At 44.8% G+C, this 25,239-nt stretch overlaps 1 protein-coding gene across 4 annotated transcripts; it reads right to left on the reverse strand.

Annotated features, from left to right (window-relative positions):
- Nucleotides 1-64: 64 nt before the first annotated feature.
- LOC128309795 (uncharacterized) lies at nucleotides 65-23,822 on the reverse strand. Of its 4 annotated transcripts, none has more exons than XM_053046267.1 (8): nucleotides 23,692-23,822; nucleotides 9,945-11,811; nucleotides 2,231-2,673; nucleotides 1,537-2,146; nucleotides 1,361-1,471; nucleotides 1,039-1,278; nucleotides 852-963; nucleotides 65-781 (listed from the first exon to the last, which is right to left on the reverse strand). In XM_053046267.1, exons 2-8 carry the CDS (start codon nucleotides 11,442-11,444, stop codon nucleotides 456-458), a joined length of 3,342 nt encoding a protein of 1,113 aa, XP_052902227.1. In that variant the 5' UTR covers nucleotides 11,445-11,811; nucleotides 23,692-23,822; the 3' UTR covers nucleotides 65-455. The 4 variants fall into 4 exon arrangements, with proteins under 4 accessions (XP_052902227.1, XP_052902228.1, XP_052902230.1 ...); XM_053046268.1 differs by lacking the exon at nucleotides 23,692-23,822 and adding an exon at nucleotides 22,079-22,145; XM_053046270.1 differs by lacking the exon at nucleotides 23,692-23,822 and adding an exon at nucleotides 22,113-22,132.
- Nucleotides 23,823-25,239: the final 1,417 nt, after the last annotated feature.

Genomic DNA, 25,239 nt, shown 5'->3' on the forward strand with positions numbered 1-25,239 from the left:
TGCTGAATTGATATTATCAACCTGCACAAAGGTACGCAACGTACTTATTTTAAATAATCTGATTTACTCACTTTATTCACTTTCCTTCGTGTTGTTCTTCAATACCATCTCAAAACCAGTGTGCGTTCGATGGTTTATCTTTCGCGTATCATGTCACCGATAGTCACCTTCCATTACACGTTTCCTTATATATTTACATGTGTTTCGCTGGCGCGATTCGATAGTTTAAGATATTTGCTGTCTCTCTTCACATTTGACCGGAGAACGCATCCTTAAACCAGATTCCTAACAGGAGAGATTGCATTCGACGCTAGTCTTTTAGCTGTTTGCTGTTACTGTCTTCATTAAAAATCCTTCGCTGCGTACTGCTTCCGTTGCTCTCTTTCTGTACAAATATGCTCGAGCTATTTACAGTGGCAGGTCGGAGGGCCGGCCATGATAATGGAAGCGCTTGATTATGGTATCTCCTCCACATACGTTGCTGGAAAGATGCCAATCTGTCCACGGAGTGCTCCGAGCCACCAACCGTCCTCCTGCTTAATGTGCACCTCGAGAATGTCGCCGGGCTGCAGTTCCAGCTCGTCGTAAAGCTTTGGTGTGTAGTTAAATAGTGCCCGGCAGCGTCCAAGAATGGTGGGCTGGTTCGGGATACCGTCCGGATGGTCAATGGCCGACGGGCCAATACCGCCGTTTGCCAATGTCGGATGGTGCCCATTTTCTAGCAGTTGCTTCGGTGCCACCGAACAACGATCTTCATCCTCATCCTGGGAAGAAAATTCATCTACAAGAAGAGCAGAGAGTAGTGTGAATGGAAGCTGCCTGGGACAAAATAACGTATCCGTGTGACGTACCAAAATCGGAATCGGGTTGATTGGATACACCGTCGGCTACGCCCCGATCCCAGGCCGGACCGTGATGATCGTGATCCTGATGCGCAGATTTACCAGCAGCCTTGTTTACCGTCTGGAACACATAACAAAGTGTTGAAAAAACGATGAAAACCACATCTCCTCGCTACCTCGCGTTAACTTTACTCACGTAATGTCCCTCGTCTCCGTTACATCCGTTCCGGGCGTATTTGTGCACAATATGTTTGATGAGCGTATCGTTTTTGATATCCAAACATCCCTGATCGGAGCTTTCGTCCGAACTGTGAACTATGGTTTGACCGTTGGCAGTCGCCGATTCTAGGTTGCCCTCCTGATCGTCCTGTTCGTGCTTTAACCATAAGGGAACCTTTAACACGCTTGTCTGAAGGCCTGTGCGATCGCGCGTGATCTACATGTGGAAAACGAGGGGTGGTTGAAATGCATATTTAGCGAAGTGTTGCAACAAAAGGGAGGATCTCTACACTCCTAACCTGAATGTGTTGTGCAAGGGGATGGCTGGAACGAGGCTTGTGATCGAGTTCCAGAAGTGCCGACTGTAGCTTATAACGCGCACCTTCCAGATATGTGAGCATTGATCGTATCTACAAAACAGCACAAATAAACGTTGTTTTACATTTGATCTCCGCTTTTCTCTCTGAACACTTACATGATACAGCTTATCGGCAATATTCTGATTGCTTTCACCGTTCTTATCCAGCGTCTGGGAGAACCCTTTCAGACCGTTGCGCGATCGTCGCTCTCGGTCCAGATCTTGGCGGATCAGCTGCAGCAGCTTGACCAACGACTGTTTCCGTCGCTCACGGTTCATGGCCAGCGTGGTGTGCTCGCAGTAGAAATCGGGCAGCAGCTGTTCGCTCGGTCCTTCCGTCGCCCGGCGAATATTCTTCAGCACGTCCAGATCTTTGGCCACACTGCACATGGCAACCTGCGGACTGAGCCGGTCGATCGTTTTCGTCAACAGCGGACTCATCTCGGCCGACAGCTTGAGGTAATCGGTGACGTGCGTTTTGAACTGTGCCAATCGTTGGCTTTCGAGCGTTTGCAGCATGGACGAACCACGCAACACGGACATCTCCCAGTCCACGCGTGCCCGCTCTGCCCGTATGCAGAGGGTGTAATATTCTACATCCGCCTTCTTGACCGCTTCTTCAGCCTTCTTTCTTTTGCCATCGAGTTTGGTGCTATCCTTTTCCGACACTTTTACCTCCTTCTCGGTGGTCTTGTGAAGCAGTCCGATCGAGGGAGTTCGCTGAAGTCTACAAATGGAAGATAAAGGTTGAAGATAAGTAACACGTCTCTGGAGTTCAAAATCTTCTACTCGTTCTACTAGTTCTACTCACTTCACATCGAGCATGGCATCCTGCAGCTTTTCGTTTTCCCGTGCCGCCGCATGTGAGTTTTTCTTCGCCTTTATCTCCGCCGTCCGCCATTCCGCGAGTATGCGTGCGGATTTGTCGACGTTGGTTTCGATCGTTTTGCGCGCTTTGTGCTGATTCTCGATCACTGACTTCAGCGGCTTTACAACCTCCTCCGCCAGCGAGTTTGAGAACTGTCGGTGTACCTCGCTGCGTCCTTCCAGCTCGGTCGATACGGATCGCCACGAATCGGCTATCGTGCCCGGCAGATCACGGCATGCTTTGTTCAGTTTGTTGGCAATTTTGGAGAGTGATTTTGCGTACAGCTGCTCTATCTCGGTACGCTCGTGCAGTATGGCGACCAGATCCTTTCCGAAGTCTCCACCCTGTTTGACGAACCGGCGTACCTCTTCGAATCCATTTTGTCCCTGGAAGTAGAAGGAGTGAAACAAATAACAAGGCGATTAGTAAGTTGTGTATAACATGAAAGAAATGCTTAAAATGAATTAAACATCTTAATCAATTAAATTGAATGTAATCTAAAATTATCAACCATTATAGAAATTGTGTTGCCGCGGTCTACATTGTTTTAATTGTTTTTTTTTTTCTAATTTTGCTATTACTTAAAATTGGGGGTTTTGATTATTATACTATTTTGTTGTACATTTTTCTTTTCTATTATGTGTTTATTTCTTTCTTTACTTGTGACAACGTTTCACATTTCATTTATCATCTAATTACATGTTATATAGGTTAGTCTTGTAAACCCATTTAGTTTTATATCTTAGTTGATGTAAAACTAGCATCGTTTTTGTGTTCGTTTCGTGTTATTTTGGGAAGAATCAATTTTTAAATTTCAAATCTGGATAAGTCAGAGACCTCGGCATTCTTCTAGCGATTGTTGAATTTGTAAAATGCATAACTTCAGGCAAATCAAGGTTAGTGTAATACACATATACCTTTTTCACCTACTGTTCAATCTCTTAAGAGCCAATTCCTGATTTAAATGACTTCTTGCTAAAGATGATGATGATGATGATGATAAGTCCCACCTCTTACCCCAACACAGGTTTGAGATAGACGAAATTATCTTTAAGATATTTAAACTCTGATAATCCTGTATATAAAAAAACTAGTCGGTAAGTGGTGGCAGATTCATATGACTCTCGGCAAAAGATTCATTACCAACAACATCACAAGGCGAAAGTTCCATCACCCCATATAATGATCAAGACACATAATAAGAAACCTTCTAAAAAAAAGTATATTTTCCTAATCGACATTGATTATTACGCAACACACATGAATGGAACTACATCGCCACAATTCACTTCCTAACCGATCGATGCGGACCGTTCGCAACCGGTACCCATTAAGCCAACGTTCAAGGGAGACAAAAAAGTGTCATAGTACCGGCAACGGTGCAACGAAGAATTGATGAAGCACCAGCAGTCGACAATAAGGTGGCCTATAACAAACCCATCAATAGAGCACAGCAGCAATGCACCCCGGTCCAACAGATGCAACCCCAACTGTGTTGCTCCAAAACAGGTCCCATTGCAAACCATTGGCCAATACAGTGCTGCTGATGGCAATTGGACAATGTTTTCCCCATTAACAACTGTTTCCGGTTCAGCGGTTGGTGTCTGTCCCGGGGCAGCCCGGGTGCCCGAGCAATAACGTGCAACTGACCCGGCAATTCAGTTTACGCAAGGGTTATGTACGTACACACGAACTGGGGGTTGTTTATGTCTATTAATAAGCGGCATATTACCAGATTTGTTTCACCACATTGAGGGTGACGCTGGGATCCAATCTAATCTTCCCGCCAGTGTCTGACGAGTTGTAAAAAAAAAATACGAGACACCTTTCCATGATGGGTAGGACAACAAACTGGTCAGGTTTAACTTACGCATCAACAACATATAAATCGTTGCTTTTTTGCTAATCAGGAAACGATAGAGACGTACACTGCTGCGAAGGAAAGTAGCAGCAGTTTGTTTTATCGACAACTCTTCGAACATTCAACATATTCGAACGCAGCATGCCGGGGAGCCACCTCTCAACAGTGGAGATCACTTCGTCACTGATCACTCGGTTTCATTAAACTCATTTCCTGCTGCAGAAAGAAAATGCACTTGCAGCAAATGGAATGCTTTCCTGCCACCGTTTCCTTACACATGTTTCATCGGGACTGATTTGTTGCAGAAGCTGATTTTGTAGTTGTTTTCGTTTCATCACCAATCAATAACAGGCTCTTTCAGCGTTGCCAGCGCCGATGATGACGGATTCGTAAATGTGCTAGCATAAATTGGTCTACTTCCTCGTAGGGTAAAAGATAGAGGATGTGAAGAATTCCTCCTGCGCTTACGGGTGCAGACTCCTCGCAAAGGCACAGCGTCGTCGTCGTACGTTTAATTAGCGGAGGGCATACTTTCGCATCTGAAGCGATATTAATAAAGTCGAATCGATTTTTTGGACTTCCCGTATCCCGCAAAAGACGCTTGGGGTGAGGTCTTTATGAGCAACTTCGGCCACTCATTACATTCACGGACCCATTCCGACGCAGACGAAATCATTGTGCGTCGGTATCAAAGTGGCTGATTAGTTGCCTTCCACGATCGTTCGCACTGCTATTAGAAACATGTGTAACATGTGTAATGACGATTGTGCTGATCGAATCCGCTCTTCCGGTGTTGCAGTCGTGGACAGCATGGCCAACTTCCTCCTTGGTGGCGATAAAGATTGAGAAACGATGCGATAAATAACGTTCGCGGCGAAGTAATTAGTGGCGATCGGTTGATGATGCGAAAGAGAGATTAATGTGTGTTGTGTGCACAGTGAGTTTGATGCAATTTAGCGGTAATAAATTAAAAAAGTTTCTAAATTATGTGATTAAAAAATACTGCTATTCTAAAAACGTGGTAATCTGTAACAGAAATTTAACAAAAGTCCATTACTAGTACAATAACTTAAATTAAAAACGTATATTGTTATATAATTACATACAATTTATTTAGTGTAATTGCATGTTGATTAGATTGAGACAGTTTCTGGAATTCTCACAAGATATTATTTGAAAAATTCCACCGAACACAAATAATGTGCAAATTTATCTCTAGGTTTTCCAGGAATTCTGTTACAACAACTGTGCTGGATCTTATTGAAACAGCTTCTGCAACTCATAATACACAACCTCAAAAAAATCCCACCACAATTTATCACTCTGATATGTATTTTTTTCAGTAACTTTCCAGGGAAAATGTGCGATTTAAATGTGATAAACAACCTTTAAAATCCCACCTCACCATAGCTTATCTCTAGCTTGTCTTTAAGCGTGTTGAACAAATAAAACATTAATTGTAATAATTAACCTTCAATTAAAAACAAACTCATGATTAGCTACCCTTATGCTGACATTTCAAGCTGCTGATTAACTATCGATAAACTAACGTAAACTAATCAAGTCGTCGCACGATACCCAATTCCCATTCCCCCAACAAATTATCCGTTCTCCGTTTACAAAGCTGATACTACAACCGTGTCGTCCAGCCCACCAATTACCAACCAAACAAACATGTGCATATCCACACACCACAAGCCTTCATTTGCTTCAGAAAAATTAGAGCTTCGAAAGGTTGGTGATCTTTAATACAAACGAGGGCACGTGTCCCCACAGATCCAGTCCGCCGTTGGATACAAACGAAAAGAAAAACCCCCAAACAAAAAATGCCATCGTTAGACGGTAGCACGGGATAAACAAATTGTAACGAAACCCGATCCGGCGATATGTTCCGGTTGCGATTGGGTACGAATGGGAGAGGGAAGGTTCAGTTTCATGGCTCAATTTGGAATGGTTGGATTTGTGGTGGACTCAGTAAGACATTATCTACACACAGTGTAATTATGTTTAATATTTTCTCAACGTATCAATTAGGGATGAACGAAGCAGAGGTGTGCATATATTTTTTTCGAACATAACCCCCATCACAAAATGCATACAAAAACAGACAGAGGAAATAAAATCCGTAAAACAACAGTTATTTTAATTGGGGAAGGTAAAATGGTAAGTTGATGGGGGGTAGACTACCTTTTCAAAAATCATTTGTTATTGTAAAGAATTGTCAACAGGTTAACAGGCTTTCTTTGGTGCCGTCTCGATATAACAGACGATAACAGGCAAGCAAAAATGGAAAACCTATTAACATAGCGGTTCTGATTCGTTTCGTTTCGACACGAACGATCGACAAAATACATTTCAGGTTCGTTTTATTCTTCGGAGAGACTTGTGCAATAAAACGCACAATGAATTATTGAAACGGTTAAGTGGTGCTTTTAGTAATAGCTTTTATGTTCGTGAAAAAGTTTGCTTCACATTGGTCGAAGCGATAACAATAATTGTCATGCCGGAAAACTTCATACACATTAACATTAACGAATGATAAATGCAATCGAATGTTGTATATTCTATACATGAAATTGTAAAATTATAAACAATACTCAACAATTTAACAGTTTTCAGATTTAAAATTTCCTTTTTGATTTTTGTTATTTTTCTATTTACTCTTTGTTTCGTGTATTAATTGAGTTTTTTTAATTCGTCTCTCCATCTTTAATATTTTGTATCAATTGTTCTACTTCAATTAACAAAAAGTTGTTAAAATAAGTTAATTGTTATCCTTTAACTGGTATTTTACAAATTCGGGATTTGTTATAACAATTTGAATATTTTTTGAACATGTGCATACATATATTTATTAAATACTCTTCTGCTTCTTAACACCAGTTTGTTGCTGTTGCTCTTTTGTTTGACACACAATTCCCACTAGTTTTTTTTTTATTTTCATACGTCAAGTTGAGCTGCAATTCGTGGCATCATCGCACAATTTGGCCACTGGCCGATTCATGGTGAGTTGCATTTAATCGCCTAAATCGAGCTCAGCGAAAGCAGTGACGTGAGTGATGCTTCCCACAGCAACTGCATCCAACAGGTGCCGTCATTCGGATGAGCTGCATATCTCTAATCCAACCTCGCGAATCTCAAAATAATGCAAAACCAAGTGCGTTAAATGGTGGAAATAAACCTCAAATCTGTTTAGGCCACCGTTTGGCACCACATCGCGGTGAAGCGTTATACAGGCCACACTCTCACGGACATTTTACAGCCGCTCCGATGACCGGTTAAATGTGTCGCGAAAAGAAAAACAAATCAACCAACAACTAGAAATAAACCACGGAACCTGCTGCACCATCACTGTTTGGCCTTGATCTGCACTTCGCTGTTCTCGCGCTACCCGGTTCCATGTGCCTGGACGGTTTGCCAAATGTCGCGACGACTCGACGATCGAAAGTTGTCGTGATCGTGGCGCACCAAGACAACTTTCCTGATAGTGCGCTACAAAACAACGTTTATCTATCTCTCCCACTGTAAGAGGATTGGTCTTCGAACGCGGAAAGAAGGAAACCGGTACGCGCACGGTTAAGCCGTATCGGCTTCAAGGACGAACGCCGGAGACGTTTTTCTGGTTTTGCTTGTGTGAAGATGTGGGTTTAACAAAAAAAAAAAACTTTCCTTTTTTCCCTCGCAACACAAAGTATTGCGGCTTTTCCGAAAATAAGAATTAGCTGTGAGATGAGTTCGAATAAAAATGATCATGTTAATTGGGCAAGGCAAGCCGGACACTCGTCGCAATGAATATAAGAATCAAACATTTTTAATTTTTGAAAAATTGAATTGTTTATAATAAAGTTTAATAACCGTTGAAATTGGGGAAAAGTTAAAGGAAAGTAAGTTTTTGCAAATGTAAAATTGTTTCAAGATCACGAGAATTCTCGCTAAACCATTCTCGTTGTTCTCCGATAGATGGCGCTACTCAACGTGGAATAATTCGCTTGTAAAGATTACTTATTTTTAATACTGTTGATCAAGAATTGTACAAACTCTTAATACAAAATTTTAAAAAAAATCCAATCGAAACACATTTTTCCCGTAGTGAGATACTAATTGGAGCAAAACCAAACTTAGGAGGAAACGATTGACACATTTTCGTACCCAGCAAAGCGACGATACATCATCGTGATTAGTGATCTGTTTTTTTACGTTCGCCATACACTCTAGGAACGAGTTTTACGATACCATCTCGTTATTTTATCATCCGATCGATAGCATCCATCTAGCGCCCATCGAACCGGTCCACTCGACTGGGTGAGGGTAGTGAAAACGGTTGCCAAATGGAATTTTGCAACTTCCAACTGATCAGATCATCTTCAACCGTTGAGCAACAATAGCAGCATGTCGCCATTCATCGATGACAGCGCTAATTGATTTGATTTTGTTTGAGCAAATGGCGTGAAAATTGAGCACGAAACGGACAGTCCGTGCTGTCGGCATGGTTACGCCAAAGCAGATGACAACCGATTATGCTGGGAGAGGTGTATCGTACACAATCGTAGCTATTAATCATGTTTTTAACACAAATGGGAACTAAAACGTTACAACGCAGTAGTGAACCTATTTACCAACCGGGTAAACAAACAAACAAAGGCATAGCAAAAGTGAAACTTTCGTTTTTCGTTTGACAATCATTATTCGATTAATTAACATAAACATTGTAACAAAATGCTACATTGGCTAAATTTTCAATTGTTCCCTGCGTATTGCTCATTTGTTTGGCAAAAACATTCATTTTGTTCATGAAAATAGAACAATATTTAACAATAGTTAAATACTCGTGCTCTCAACACATTTTTTGTATCTAATTAATGATTTAACAGCGGTTTGGAGAAGGAAATGTCTTCAAACGAAAGTAAATTGTACATTAGATTAATGTACTAATAAAAAATACTTATTAGTTAAATCTCGTTAAATTAATATGCTGTTGCACTAATGACATAATACAGTAGAAAAAATACCAAAATTTGGCGAGAGATTCCAAGAAGCTCAATTTTATATTTTACAATTGGTTGCGAATAATACAACCATATCATAACATGTGTCACGTCTTGCAGTTGACATTAATATTATAATTTAGAAAAGCATTGAAGTTATAAAAGAAGTTAGAAAAGATAAAAAAGAGAAATATAAGTAAATAGTTTAATGAAAACAAACATATAAAATGCCTAGTAGAATAAAAAACAACCAAATTGTAGGAGGAGTTAAAAACAAGAAACAAGGACTTACACAACTAGACATACAATGAAGAAAACTCAAAAACGTGTAATGTTTCGAGAATGAAGTAGAAATATTTGGAAGTAGAAGTCTAACGAAAAGAAAAGTTACATAATCATAGTTCATATCATAAAACATTTCTTTGAAAGCAGGCTTCTTAAATTGATGTGAAACACAACAGCAACTTAATTCTACCTGTTGTAAAATATTTATGAAAAATCAAGACGCAAAGTCAGTAGCGCGATTTCGAGCATTTTGCATTGCTCCATGATCTTCGAACAGAAGGAAGATATGGCAAAAATGGTTATTTTTCTAAATATTCCCCTTGGACAGAAATGTAGTACGTTCGATCACTGTCCATTATTACCAAATCCTTTTATCGGAAGATATTGTTACCAACATTTCCAAATTATGCGAATTTAAAACGCTCAAGTATTTACTAAAATAGTGCTATCGGGGAGTCGATACCATTCAAAAAAAAGGTTTGGCGTTTTATCGGCACATCGGAAAACCACCTGTCACGAATATTACCTCCAATATCTCTGCGTTGGCACTCTTACGGTGCAGCGTACGTGCACCTTCCCGGTCCTCCGACGATAACGTTCGTTCCCGCTGCACAACGCTGGAATCGGGCGTCGTCACCATCGTCGTACCGTCCGCCTCCTGTTGCGAATCTTGATCGCTCGCCGTCAGATCGCTGCTGGTGCGCTTCACCTTACCGCCCGCACCGGCACCAGACGGTTCGAGCCCGACCCGTTGCATGGCGGCATGCTTCTGTACCACCTCCCGGATGCGGCCCTGCTCCTCCCCGATCCAGCTCTTGAAGCCGCTCCACTTCTTCGTGATCTTGGCCTTCCGCCGATCGAAGTCAATTAGATGCTTGCCGGATACGCTACGGTTCTTCATCAGCGTTAGCCGCCGTTCGGACGGGTGCAGTTGCTTCCGATGTTCGCAGTACTCATCGCTGTCCGGAAGCGGTGACCCCAGCCCCACCGTCGACTGATTGATCTGGCGCGTCAACTCGTCCAGCTCGTCCATGGAGACGGCGAGCTGGTTGGCGCCGGGTCCGGCATCCGTAAGGCTTTGGAAGCTGGCCGACTTCAGATCGAACTCCTCCTCCTGCGTGGAGTTGTTCGACGAGGATGAGTTGCGCCGACAGCCCGCCGGTGGTACATCGTACCGCGCATCACCACCAGGGCTCGGCAGGTTCTGGTACAGGTGACTGTCATCGCTGACGAGCGATAGATTTATCTCGTTCAGCACATGATGCGATCGCGTCAGATCGTACGACGATTCACCGTGCGGCTTCCGGATACCGTCCGATCGGGTACTGCGCGGAAAATCGTAGATACTTTCCACCGCCGGGCTGTTCGGTACGGACAACGTGATGGCACCGCTCGGGGTTGAGGTCGGGCTGGCGGACATATTCAGCGATGGTGCTTTCGCAAGCGACAGACGCATTTCCGACCGCGGATGGTGCAGATGCAGGTTGTGCGCCGACTTCGAACGACTCTTCTCCAACATTCCACCACCACCCTGCCGGATGTTTTCGTCCTGGAAGCTACGGCAGTTGTTGTTGCTTTCCGGCAGGAACGTAAACTTAATCTCACCAAAGTTGGGCAGCGAACTGTTCGCATCCACAAACACATCGTTCTCGCTATCTTCCGAGGTGGATGGTGTCGCTACCGAGCGCACCCGGTGCTCCATCGTTGGCACGCTTGGCAGTGGAAGCTGTTCCACCGACGAGTCCGTATCGAAGTCGAACTTCATCGTCTTGGAGATAAGCACCGGCGCACCGATCTCGGGCCGGAAGTCATCCGACCGGTTTCCGCACATATCGTAACTGTCGGACAGCGGTTCCGCCACACCACCCTTCCGGCCGGGTGTTTTCCGCAGAAAGCGCGTACCGATCACACCCGAGTAGCGTTTCGTCAGCTTGTCGAGCAGCGTGGATGACGATTTGCCGTGCGATTTGCTGCTGGCCAGACTCGCCGCAGCCACGTGCTGCACATCGTAGTTTCTTTTCATCATCTTCACGCCCGGCCAAACATAAGGCGATGTCGGCAGGCAATCCTTCACAGCTCCCACCTCTCAGTGAGCTTCGATTCAAAAAAACACTTTAGTTTCACAACTTCAACGTCATGTTCTTCCACACGTTTGCTTATCACTCGTTTTGCGGCGGGTTCGTTTTTGTTTTCCTTTTACGCACGAGCAACTTTGCGGGACACTCCGATGGACCCTACGCGCATTTCACATTTTTTCTTCTGTTTTGCACACTCTTCCTTCCTGTTTCAGATTTTCCTTCAATTTTTCACGTTTTTCTTCTTCTCTCTCTCTCCCTCTCTCCCTTCCTCTCTCTTTCGTTCGTCTTCTGTTTGGTTTTGTGGTGCGATAGTAGCTATCAATTAAAAATTAATTTCACTTTTATTTTATCTGACTACCTTTTTTCCCCCGGGGGTGCGGTTCGTCGGGCTCGATTGGAGGATCGGATTGCGATGGAGGTCATAAAAGCCGAAAGGGAGGTACCGCGCAGGTCACAAAATACACATACAGCGCGTGAAAAGCCGTGTTTCACCGCGGTTGCTCACTGTCGTGCCCGGCGATCGGTGTGCACCACGCCGTAGAACGCAGCGATGCATCAACAATGAAGCTCATCCGTCCATTAGGGGCCAAAATATAAACATACGAAACGTTGACCACCGCGTGGTGATTTCTGCCGTGGATGCACAATTTTTTGGATGCCATCGGATCCGGTCGTCCAGTTCCAGCTTTACAGCTGGCGAAATGTAAAACTATGCCAAATGATTTATCGACCACTCCGCAAAACGGGTACGGTGGGTACGCTACCAACAGCGTTAAAAGATGGAAAGTGTCTGATCCGTGGATTAATTTAGCAGATCCATAGCACCCGACACCCGTCCAAAAGGCACGATAATGTGCGCTGGCTGATAATAAACCGGCAAGCTACCCGGGGGAGATATAAAACACCGCCCGGTAAATGAGGTTTGGCCACGGCGGGGTTAAAAATATAGATATAATCCATCGTTGGATGAAAGCGAAAATTTTGGTAACGGTTTTACTCGCGGAGAGAAGCGTTTGCAAGCCAAAAATGACCAAGAGGGTAATAAGATTGATGGGACGAAAGTGAAACTGTTCACAGTGGACATCAGGTGGAATACCTCAATGTCTAAATTCTTCAACTCCAACAAACAAATAATTAACTTGATGCAGCGAATGGAAGGTGCAAAATGTAAAAGAATGATCATCAATTCTTAAAGATCCATGCGAAACAAGAAGCATTCCAGTTGGCTGGAGTTGGGACGGCCACGGGAAGTTTAAAGTATCTCCTCAGACATACCATAAGACCCCGAAAGACTTGTTGTTGCTCTGGAGATAAACTTCTCACGATAATAATCTACGAGATCGTGAAGTAATTATTACTTCACCCACAATACAATTCGGCAATAGATCACCATCCTGTATATCGAGTAGGGGTATGGGGGGGGGTTTGGGGTTGAAAGACACTACCCAATTAGCCACATCGCCGGATGCCGGCCACCGAAATCTGTCACAGGCCGTAATGACCTCCGCCCCAAAACAATCTGCCAATAGTTTCACACACATTCGTCCATTCGTTGGCGTGGCATTGCGCCACCGTGGCCGAGAATTGACCCCATAAAGCTCGGACCGTGCTACATGGTGGGTTTTCTAGGTTTATTTTGCGCACACTCCAACCATCGGCGCAACTCTACCCGGCGCAGGGCCAGATCGGGAGAATACAAACGGTGAACAGCGCTGTACGAAAGCGTCACCGCGTCAGAGGTACGGGACGGGACGGTGGTAAGTCCCACGAAAATAGCCGCAATGAAAAATGTACGCTTTGGAAGGTTTCCCGCACTGAATGAACTGTTATTTTTGGCCGCCCAATTCGACACAACACGCGTTGGATCGCGGGTTGTTTTTGGGTGGTTGCGTTGTGCCCTTTACTCGTGCGGGCATCGTCGTGTATTCAACCGGCACTGCAGGTGAAGATGTTTTAAATTCCATAATTATGGCCACTTCCACACTCGAAGGCAGCGCTTTTTCTTGTGTTTGTTCGCTAACGATCCTATCGTAACACTGGTGGAATGTTTCCTGCAGCCTGTAGCGAGCCGGTAATGTTCGTCCCAATAAGAAGCAACGATCTTAAGTAATACCGGAGAGCGCTTGTGCGTGGCCCTTCGGAATCGCTTTTCATCCCCGAACGGCAACTGCTACATTTGTAGCCACTCTGCCGCTACCACGGAACGGACTCCACCTACGGGATTATGATGGGATCCCCTATCGCCGTCAGTTGGCGTTGAGCTGGAGCTGGTGCTGTAGTTGCTGCTGAAGTTGGTGCTGTATCTGACCCTGCTGGATGTAGTGGCGGAACAGGTTGAAGCACAGCACACAGTAGGTGAACACTTCGAACGCCACGCAGAGCAGAATGTGGATGACTTCCAGCCGGTAACCCATTGGTGCGGTCGTTTACGGTACACGTTCACCGGGCAATACAAGAATCGAACCGAGTTCGCTTAACGGAGGAGCTGAACGAATCGAGAACGCGTCGTCGCACAAAGTCTACCGGCTCGGTACTGGTTGGAAAAAGGTACCGTGCCTCTCGGCCAATTCGAGAGATGCGTCTCATTCTGGTAGATTTCTAATGCTCGTTGTGCAAGTTAAATGTCAAGCTACGCAAGAGCGTGTGTGAGAGTCGAACGACCTCCCCGGCGACAGTACACTCTCAGAATTGCCCGATCCCGCGTGCTGTGGGACCGAAAGCGTGAGAAGACACGCTGCCGAAGAATGCAGAACGACGTCTGACAGCAGGAGATCATCCGGCTTAGAACGAGCTTCTCCGCGTCCTCGTCTGCAACTGATGAGATGCTGTAGAAAATCTAGTTGCCATAGTCTTTGGTAGACCCCTACGTAAGATCAAACCGTCTCATACAACAAGCACAACGGAATGATCGCTTTCTCCCTGGTCCCCGGACTTTGCATCGGACAAGAACGTGAAAAGACAAAAAAAACCCTAAAGAATTGGGCAATGAACAGAACAGAAAAGTGGACTGGACCCGGCAACGGCAATTTTAATCTTCAGATTTATGATTATGCATATCTCATGGGGGCCCCGGGTTTCGGCTTCATTTACCTTCTGCCCTGCATTCGGTTCGCTGGCGCTCCTGTGAAAGTGCTTTGGGTGTGAAGATGCCGGCAGACGTGTGTTGAAAGTGCGGGAAAAAGAGAGAAAAAAGAACATGTTTTTCCGTCATTTTCTAGCCCCAACAAAGACCGGCTTCCCTCCCCCCGATTTGCCCACCCCAAAAGTGCTACTTCAAAGAGGGGTTTGAAGTTGTGTAGAGGTGTGGGATAGAAGTGTTTTCTAGCTTTCATGGGCCTACTCGAAAGCGTTCCTCCAGCCTTTGGTGTGGTTTTCCAATTTCGTTCGAGTACCGCCCGTTCCGTTCGGTAAATCGCGAGTCACCGAGAAAAATTAAAAATACAGCACATGAGATTTGCTTTTCCACCAACGTAACCCGATTGGGGCCACACTTGACCCGCGTTGCGATGATCGAGTGATGATTGATGTACGGATGACAAATCCAATCTATCGAGAACGCTTCAACGCTTGTTGCGCTCTTATCGTCGCAGCATGGACGTGCCTACGGCGAGCCAAGAACGACGAGAAGTGCCGCTCTTCATGGTGCAAATAACATCGATCAATGTTTTTTTTCCCCACCCTTACATGTCCTCCTCATAATCATCATAATCCGTTTTAACTCTTTCATTAAAGGGTTTTTGGGACGAAAAAAAAAAGGAGATCATTATTTTAAACACGCTACAACGGGTTTTTGTTACATACGAACCGGCGCAACCAGTTCGTCGTCGTTTCGTAAATGTTGCCTGATCAAAAACATCAATCACGGGCAAACGATCGGTTGGGCCAAAACCTGCATTTAACCGAAACCGATCCATTAACTAACCCATCAGTCTAGTCGTATGATTAATTCTCCGCCGCACGTATGTTGTGGCGCATCGTCAGATATACTTGGACGTATCAGAAATTCCGTTCCGAAATTCCACTCATCCAATGACTTCATTCCGATCTCGTTGATGTGATGCACCTGTTCGAAACGAACATTTGCAAGGGCAAAGCATGGACCGTAGTCGAAGTCCTCGTGTCAAGGTGTGACGGTGATCACGATCTGTATCATTGCGTCCCTTAAAACATCTCAAAAAGATAAGGATTATTTACAAATTCGTTGTGGCACCACCTACTTAATGTGGTGAGGTAGAATTTAGTAATTTGGTGCTAGTTCAGTTCAATGTCTTTTAACTAGAAGAGCTTTAATAATCTTCATGAAATTTGGATTTTTTGAGAACGTGAACGTTCTAGAACTCTTGAATACATATTACTCAGGCCCTTTTTCCTACAAACTGCTCTCTATTTATCTCTCTATCTCAATCGTCGAAAAGATAGTTGGACACTATTAGAGAGGATTCTGAAATCAACCACTGATCAGATCTTGGAGAAGATAACGGTGAAACGGCTCCACTCTTTGCATCTCTTCATTGACTTCAAGGCACTTTATACGACAGCATAGCCAGGGTAAAACTGTAGGACGCAATGAGCTCGTTTGAAATCCCTGCCAAAACGAATGACTAGAATGAGTCAATCCAGATCCTCGCATATGCTGACGGCATAGACATCATTGGTTTGTGTTGAAGATTAACGAAGCAAACACTAAGTTGATGGCGGCACCACAATTCTGAAGTCGCCAAAAATTTCACCTATCTTGGGTCAAGGATCTGTAATGACAACCAATGGTCTTTCCGAGAGGACAGTTCGACGAAACTTTTCTACTCAACACACCTGTTGTGTCGGATTACATAGAATTTAAATAGTTCCACTACTCACATACGTTTCGGAGACCTGGACTTTGTCCAAAACATGGACGAAACACTCTCAGCCGCGTTCGAGAGAAAGATGCTCAGAAGGATTTTTGGTCCCGTATGTGCTGATCACGTCATTAAAATGACACCGGACGAGCCAGCCAGTAAAACCCTTCTGGGTCGTTCACCTGGACAGAAGAGCCGTCGTAGGTTTCAATTGAGATAAAGAAATGCCGTTATTAGCACCAGTCAAAGGTGTCTTAGGCCACATGCTCGATCTTTTTTTTTTGTTTCGTTAGAACGGCCTGGCAGTATCGACTTATTTAGCCGGATAGTCAGTCCTTGCTACGGGGGATTGGTCCGGATGGGATTTTGGTCCGATCAGTTCGTGTGAAGACCGGCTCCGCTACCATCATGCCACCGGGCCGCTCCAACTCGATCTTTTTCGTTTTTAAAATGTAATTTCATTTTACCACTTAAACGAAGCACCTTCAAATCCTGCCTGCAAAAGGTACAAACCTTTCCCCAATCAATTGCCTTAAAGCGTCTCAGACAGCATGGTAGCAAAAAGTATGAAAATGAACACTGGCGTAATTGTTGTAGCCACAATTTGTTCGGTTATTATTAAACAATCATGTTGACGCATTACGGTGCTCATAATAAACCGAAGAAAAGGCAAAAAGTGCGGTGATGAGATACGAGCGGTTCAATTACATCCCGCCAGCCGAGAGTCGTCGTCCCACTGCGTACAGCTAATGATGATGCAATATCTAACTTGGTTCCCTGATTTTATGATGTTGTTGTTTTCCTATTTCTTTCCCTCAACGTACTCCTTTCCTTTCCGGGAGCAATCCGTGGATCGTCGGATGGGAAAGCATCGCCATCGAGAACATTTGCCTGCCTGTGGGAACGAAACGTTCGCCGCCGAGCGATGGATGGCTGATCGATGGTGCGGTATGGGTATCCACGCGTAAAGGCCGGGTTTTTAAGGGATGGATTCGCGGATACGCTACAAAACATCTGGTCCGGGGGATGAAAATTAAGGTTTTTCTACTCTAACATTCAGCGGGAGGCGGCGGTATGCCGATTTTCCGAAGTTCCGGGAGCTACCACCCGGGAACGCGTCAATCCGCGTACCGAGCATGAATAATGTACTGTACTTCAGCAAATAATTCATTTAGGAACAGTTCCTTCATTTAAGAAAACTCATGGGAACAAAAACACCTAAGTGTTTTCCTCGTTTATGCGCATTCTGTATCGTTTAGATTGAGGCACTTTGGGCTGCGTGTGATGGTTCCTGTTCCCGTTAGGCGTTATTTTGGTGAAACGCTTCACCGGTTTGCCCGTCTAATGTTCTATTGATTCTGCTACTTTTTCACGTAAACGCGTGAAGCGTCTTTCGCACAAAGTATGCTAAATCCACTTTCGAGCGCATGAACACAAATTAATTGTACCGCCACACCTTACAATGAAGCTCTACATAATTGCAAATTAGTTTGAAAGCTTTTCGGGGCGTTAAGTTTGACAGAAAGCATCACGGGGAGATTAAGTAGTGGCAAAAAGTACTCAAAAATAACAGAAAAACATTCGCTGAAGAGGGTCGTAGATATTATTAAATGCTCTTTACACTGTTTTCTAAGCTTTATCGCAAACCTGACGCTAAACTATACTTAAGTTACCTTTTCTTCGCAACCCTCTCGCAACCACAATAGATCTTCACAGCCAAAGCAACAGGGTGGAGTCCCAAAATCGATCAGAAAATGCGTTCATCTCGCCGGCAAACAATAAGAAAGCCAGTACAACCTTGGCCCCTCATTCTGCACCGCCTGCAGGTGAGAGTTTGACCTCGAATCGGCTCGAATTAATGATGGGTGGTGATGGGTGGCAGTAGTTTGAAAACGTACCTCCCACTATGCCCCCCTCTAGACTGCGAACAAGCGCAAGCAATGCCGGCGAGTAAAAGCGATCATCATCAAAGGTAAATTTAGTTAAGTACGGTGAAAAATGGAAGCATGATCGCGTTTCTATTTGCCCAGCGCCGTACAAAAAAGCCCGATGAAAGGGAGATGATTAATAATTCAAACGAATATCGATTCATGCGATGATGGGTGAAAACTACAAATAAAAAAAAACCGAACACAATCCACAACAAAACACCTCCACCCGGGATGTGGCGTCTAGTCGGTCTGGCAGTGCGGTTATGCGCACCTACACGGACTTATAAGCTCCCAATAGTGAGATGAGCCGCAAAAAAGGGAAACATAATAGAGAGTTTACATCGAAAAGGCATTAGGCAATGCTGGGTTCCGTACGCCGCAGATCTGCAGCCGCTGCGTTGCCTCGTGAAGAATTCGGACGCGTTAATGGTGGGCCCCCGCCCGTGCGGTAGGGTAGCAGTAATTAGTTGGCCGGTTAAGCGTTTCTCGATTTCCTTCGGGAGAGTTGTTTCGGTTTTGTTTCTCCACGGTGGCTCATTCAAGAATCCGATCGTTGGCCGGATACGGTTGGTGGGATAGCGGGTCGGAAAGAACCAAACCACCCTTAAGGTTCGAGGCCATTGTAATGATCAATATCCGGGAAGCTTGAAATGGAAAATGCAATCACGTCAAGCCTGATTGGGAGGAATCAACCCCTAGCCGTGGCATTTTGAAGTCACCGTGGCGTGATGCTTTTCTTCGGTTGTATTCCATTCTATTCCATTCGATGAAGGTTAATTCCCAAAACAGTTAAGTGGAATCTTGGGGTGTAACCTAGGTAACCCAGAGAAAACAAAATATGAGGAGAAAATTAACCTCCATAAATAGTAACGATAACTTCGCTTTTAAGCAGTTTACAGAGTTCTACTGCAACCCCAAAAAGAAAAAAAAATTTGCCTATTTTTTAGGGCACTGGTCGCGAAAGCTATTGGGAATTCGAGATATTCATTTGCTGATGCATTCGTTACCCATTTTCTATTCATTTCCTTTCATTAACTTCGGCGTTGCAGAAACAAATGTCTCCAAACGAATTTGAATTGCCTTTAGTTATAAGCAATACGGCCTGGTAACCCCTCTTTAATAAAAAAAACTTCCATTCTAACAGACATCTTTTAAAGGTCCTTAACCATGGTGGTAGACTTGAGACAAATCTTGAAGAATTTGTCGAGCTTTGGTAATGGAAAGATCGTTGGACGTTAAATCGATTCATTTCGTAACGCTATAATGCACCCGAACATTACCTTGATCCTAATTTGATCTTTTCGTCTTTAATGGGGCATTTAAAAACAAAATAGTTCTTCATAGTTTAGTTGAGGTCACGTTGTCTAAGGTGATCATAATGTTTTTAAAACTACCAAAAACATTCTAACAACGAATTTTTTAAACCGTTATGAGTTGAAATCCTATAATTCCATAAAGTTCCTAGATAGTTTGAAGTAATTTGTGCAATTACTGATCACTGCAATTAACTGGCCATACTGCAATTAATATGGCCATTATTCGATTGGTTTGATTTTAATACACAATTTCACATAACACATCTCATGAGGATGACACCCGGAAAACTTTCCCATCCGTCAACCATCCAACAGCGATGTCTCGCACATCAAGTACGATCGTTTCAGTAATTAGTTTGTGCGTGGACAAATCGACACTCAGGCATCGAAAGCCAAAAAAACAACTCTTGACCACGATTGCCACCAGTATGATGTATCGCGAAATCGCTTTGGCATGGTTAATCTCTTTCTTCAGCTTCATTTTCATTACTACTAACCCCGTGAGGTAATCGAAACCAATTTAACGAAAGTTTTGAGCATAGCTTGTACACCACAAGAAGTGGGGAAGCAAAGGAGTAACTGAACCAAATAGAAAAAAAAAGCGAAGAGTGGCAAAACAGCCAGGAATTAACGACTTTTTCCTTGCCGCTCGGTAACATTACTACCATTCCATTAAGCTTGACTTCTTTTCCAATCGAATTCGCGACCGTAGCTGATGAGGCTTTTCATCGTCCGGTCAACGTCAGCCGAAGCCTCTCTGCCTGACATCTAATTTACGGACAACCGCGCACCGAAAAAAAAACCTCCTGGCGTACAATTTGAGAATTTGGTTGCAGTAGAATTGGGCCGGTTTAACGGATGATCCACCATGGGGTCGGTTGGTTGCGTTACACGGGAAAGCTGATTAGTGGGTAGGGCCGTTCGGCCACTAATCCTTCTGCCGAGTTACGTTCGATTAGACAGCGAGGTTGGGAAGACTTTTTTCTAAGCGGAGCTGCTAATCGTGTTGCTGGGTAACACAAGTCGGAAGTTCTACAGTTCCGCAGATCATGTAACGCAAAGCAAACAGTGAAGGTGCTCAAACAGATACACCTAACATCGACTACTGATAGGAGGGTTGAATATTAATGCTGCTCTTTAGTACACCTTCACGCATGTGTTTTTGTGGCTTGTTAAACCAAGTACAACCCCACAAACTGTGTTTGACTATTGGATACAGAGACATAAAAGATAACATCGTTTCAAGGGTATCTCGAGAAGATAAACGTACTCATACACTCTCATTCTCTTCCGATTTTTTCGTACTTCACATGGGGAAACTGGCACGTCAGAACCTGAAATGTGGTAAGATGAGATTTACAGCAAACGACACGAGATGGTTAAAATTAGCACTGGATATGTCCTTCGCACTGTCCCGTTTACTACCACCGCACGTCGCACACTGGCCCATTACGTATGATGGCAGTCAAGATGTAGAAAACTAAACATCTAACCTATCGTAATGCATAACGAAAAGCCGCTGTGTATCGTTATCTATGAGACGTACCGCTGGTCAAGCTCTAGTTCTGTCTTTAGCCACAACAAGAACCGTGATCCATTCTGATCGTTCCCAAGCAATCGCAGTTTGTTTTGCGTTTAGTAGCGATCGCACTAGATCGCACCAAGTGTACGTGCCTGTGCGACAAAAAAAGACGCTACTTTGTAGTTATCGATCTGTAATTTCAGCAAACATATTGATCCACACGCACACAGCCGGTCCCAAGCAAACTGGCAATGTGGCTTACAGTCCCGGGATAATCTTTTCCATCTCCACGTCCACGGAAGAGGACACCCGACAACCGCTCACGGAAGATGTGGAGCAATCGTGCAGCAAACAGTCAAAAAAGCCAGACTTCCAAATACCAAACCCAAAAACCTGCTCGCATCGTCATGATCACGTCCATTTCGGTTAGTTTGGCCCGAAAGGAATATACACAAAATGGAAAACAAAAGCTGGAACAAAAAATCGTAAGCCTCATCGACACCGTTTTGCTAATGAAGTCCCGCAGTGTGCCCAATTGCGGTAGATGCTGACGATATATTTGATAAAGCGGACAGTGTCGTCCGTGTGTGACGCAAGCTGCCGTCCATTTTGCCTTCCGATTTCCGACGCAGCGCTCCAAACGCAACCCGACAACTCAAAGGGAGGATGTGCAGAAATTGTTAGTACGGACACGAAATTAAAATCTTACACCACAATCTCCCTACGTCAATTTACATTTCAACACAGCACGATCTTCTCACACACAACACACCAAAAAAAAAAAAAAACACCACACTATCTTTGCGTGATAAAGATACACTTTTTCGTTTTCCCTCCGTAGCTGTTGCTTAGCTGCGTCAGTTTGCACGGTGATAAAGAACGATAAAAATGATGAACTTTTTTTTTTGGCGAAGGATTTAATTGCTCGCCACACTCAGGCGCACAGGTCACAGGTTACTAGATGGCAGAACGCACGTATACAAACACAAGCGCGCTGAAATATACACACGTAAAAACACCCTTGGAACACGTGCGGAATCTCACTAGAACTGGGGGTTGTTCTTGCCGAGACGGTGTACTGACGGTGAATGATGCCAAGATGAAGCAGCCACCGTGCGCTAGAAAGACTGTTTAGCCGAAAGCCGAAAAAGTACGAATGGCGCCACGCTGCGCATCCTGCGTGCACAGCGGACCAGATAGAACGAACCGATCGCCGTTAGTGTACCGGTGTGCACACTGGACTGCGATGGTGGACAAATTCCGTATTGTTTAGGAATTGGATGATATATTTGCAATCCAAAGCAAAGAGTCTTATACCGCGTTGTATTAAAGCTCTTGCTTCGTGTTAATTAATTCGCTTTCAAATATAATTCTAACTTTAGGGTGCATTTTTTGACATTCAAATTTTTTCCACTACGCCCATAGTGCAGTAAGCGAAACAGAACAAAAACCGGGAAACCGGTATGGGGGAGCAATCCCGTACGCACAATGTGCGTGTGGGTTGGAAAGAAAAACACGTTGGAAAAGCACACCCCCAGTGGATCAACGAGTCACACACACACACACACACACACACACACACACACACATACACCTATAAATTCACATTATGTTGGCGCACTTGGCTCTCGGTTGCATAACGCGGCAACATTTAATCCAATTTCGGTGCTGTTCGTGCTGCGCGCGCCAAGACTGGATGGCGACCGTCACCCAGTTTGTCGAACTGGGGGGGCCACCCATTTGCCAATTTTTTTCTCCCTTGTACACCAAATGTCCAGTGAAAGGGGTTGCCGTTTCTTTGCGCTGTGTCTGTTTACGTTTGAGGCCGGTTTTGTTTTGAATTCTCCGGTTGGTGGTTTATACGTGTCCAGTACGGAACCGCTTTCTGGTTGATGTTTTGCCCACCGTATGGTTTTTGGTAGTTTACCGTTTAGCAACGTTACTACAAGGCACTATGTGTCTCCAGCGCGCAAGAATGTTCGTCGTGCGTTCTTACGGTCGTCTTTATTTTTTCTTGCCCGTTAGTTTGTTTGTTGATGTTTCACGAGCGAAAACATAAGCATTCGCGTTGTTTAGCAGCTGGTAGAACGGACCCGGACTTCCGTGTAAGTTTGAAGAATTCGAAAGTCGGTATCAGTGGAGCGTTGCTGGCAAATGTAGGTTAGCATCCCGAGTTCCGCAAACTAGCCCTAAACACACTGCACTAATTACACAGCGTACCATCGGCGTCACTCTAACGGACATACTTCAGGCCCGGAAGATGACAGTTACAAACTTGTCACCGCAGGCAGGAAGACACCCGTAGGTGGATTCTTGCGTGATCTTGTCGATAAGTTAATGATTTGGATCAGCTCTGAAAGGCTTCCAAATGAGGATGAGTTCCTTAAGTAGTCTTCGGAGTTGGTTCACCGATGAAGCAGATGCTTAAAGATGCATCTGCCACACACAAACAACCGTATCTTTCTCACTTTTGGTTAGTACATCGAAGCCGAACTATTACATCCGCACGATCCACAAACGGCGTGTCAGTGCATCAGAGTGTCCAGCACCGATCGACCAACAAAGCAGCGGGTTGACATTCCACGTACATGTCACACTATGCGCGCTACCGTTACAACAAGCCGTTCCGCGTGTTCTCGAAGGTAACGCATTCGCCGGACGACGGCTAACAAACAATTCGACGCGACAACCACCCGACAACTGGGCCAGCTGCCCTCCGAAACCGAACTAACTGCGCACCCGCGAAACTCACCATCGCAGCCATGGCCAGCCATGGATCGCTGCCCGTTTTGGCCACCTCCAAACACCACCCGAAAAATAGCCGGCCCCCCTCGTGGCGGCTTCTCTTTTCTCACGACCGGCGAAGGTGTGGAGACGCTCTGCGGTTTTATTTTTTTTGTTAGCTTTTGGATATCATCCCCCTGAAATAAAGGGGGTGGGGGTGGTTACTATCAGGGGGGTACAATATGGGAAGATACCACCCAACATTGAGGGTGTCCGACATACGCTCGGGGTGGAAATATCAGATTCTCTCTCTTTCCCTCTCTCCATCTCTCTCTTTCTCTCTTGCCGACCTCTTCTCTGACGCTGGTGGGTTAAAAAACCAGATCGATGTTGGAGCGTTTCGGGCGCATCGAAGAACATGTGTGCGTATGTGCGCGCGTTGGTTGATTGTGATTTAATTAAAACTCTTTCCTTCACACTTCGCGTAATATGGTGCCCGTGGTGGTAATGTACCCCTTTACTGGGAAGGGGCACCGGTACGTGAGAAACCACAAACGAAGTGGCAAGAAACGAAAAGAAAAATGCCGAATTGACCGATAAAACTGGAGCAGATCCGGAACGGCAAATCGAACTTCGAACCGTTCCGGGCGGAGTGTGGCGGATCGGTGACTCGGTGTGCGGTTCGTAACGTATGATCATTCCCTGGCGAAGGAAAATGAGATCAATGGATCGAGCTTTTTGATCACGTGCTTGTGCCCGGTTCTTGAGTCCCGCAAAACGCGCGGAATAGTCCGGGATGTATTTAAGACTTGGACGATTTATTCCTCGCCTTCCAATTTTCGTTTTTTTCCCAATGCTCTCCCCGCACTGGAGCAACCTGTTGCACATCGCGAACCGGGTTGAACGTTTTGGGCAAAGCAGATTGTTATGTTTTGTGTTTTTCCCCTCTCTGTAGCTCTTTGAAGATTCGGCGAGTTTTATTGGAGCAATTGTAACTGATTGGGGGATTGAGTTTTTGCACCGGGCAGTTAGTATTGCGATTACGACGTTTCCCAATGTTTCGCAACCGGGGGCAATTCAGGGGTACGGTGGCTATGATAAACCAACAAGTACGCCTAGGCCAGTATCGTAAATTGAAAATCTTCTCCACCTTCTTAGATAACGTTTTGCCCCGATAGCTGCGATACGCGGGCAGTCATAAAATCTCGATGAAGTAGCATCGGGTAACAGCGCAATGATCGATTACTTTCACTCGGTCTGACTGTCAATATTATTTATAGCCGGATGGTAGCGGTGTTTTATGGATGCTTCCGGCGCGTGGCCTCCGAATTCGAATTCGTATGTGCAAACCGAGGATGGGAATACGTGAATGTGCGTAGAATATTGCGATCTATGCAATTGTAAACAATTTT

Source organism: Anopheles moucheti, chromosome 2, assembly GCF_943734755.1.
Source record: "Anopheles moucheti chromosome 2, idAnoMoucSN_F20_07, whole genome shotgun sequence".
NCBI lineage: Eukaryota > Metazoa > Arthropoda > Insecta > Diptera > Culicidae > Anopheles > Anopheles moucheti.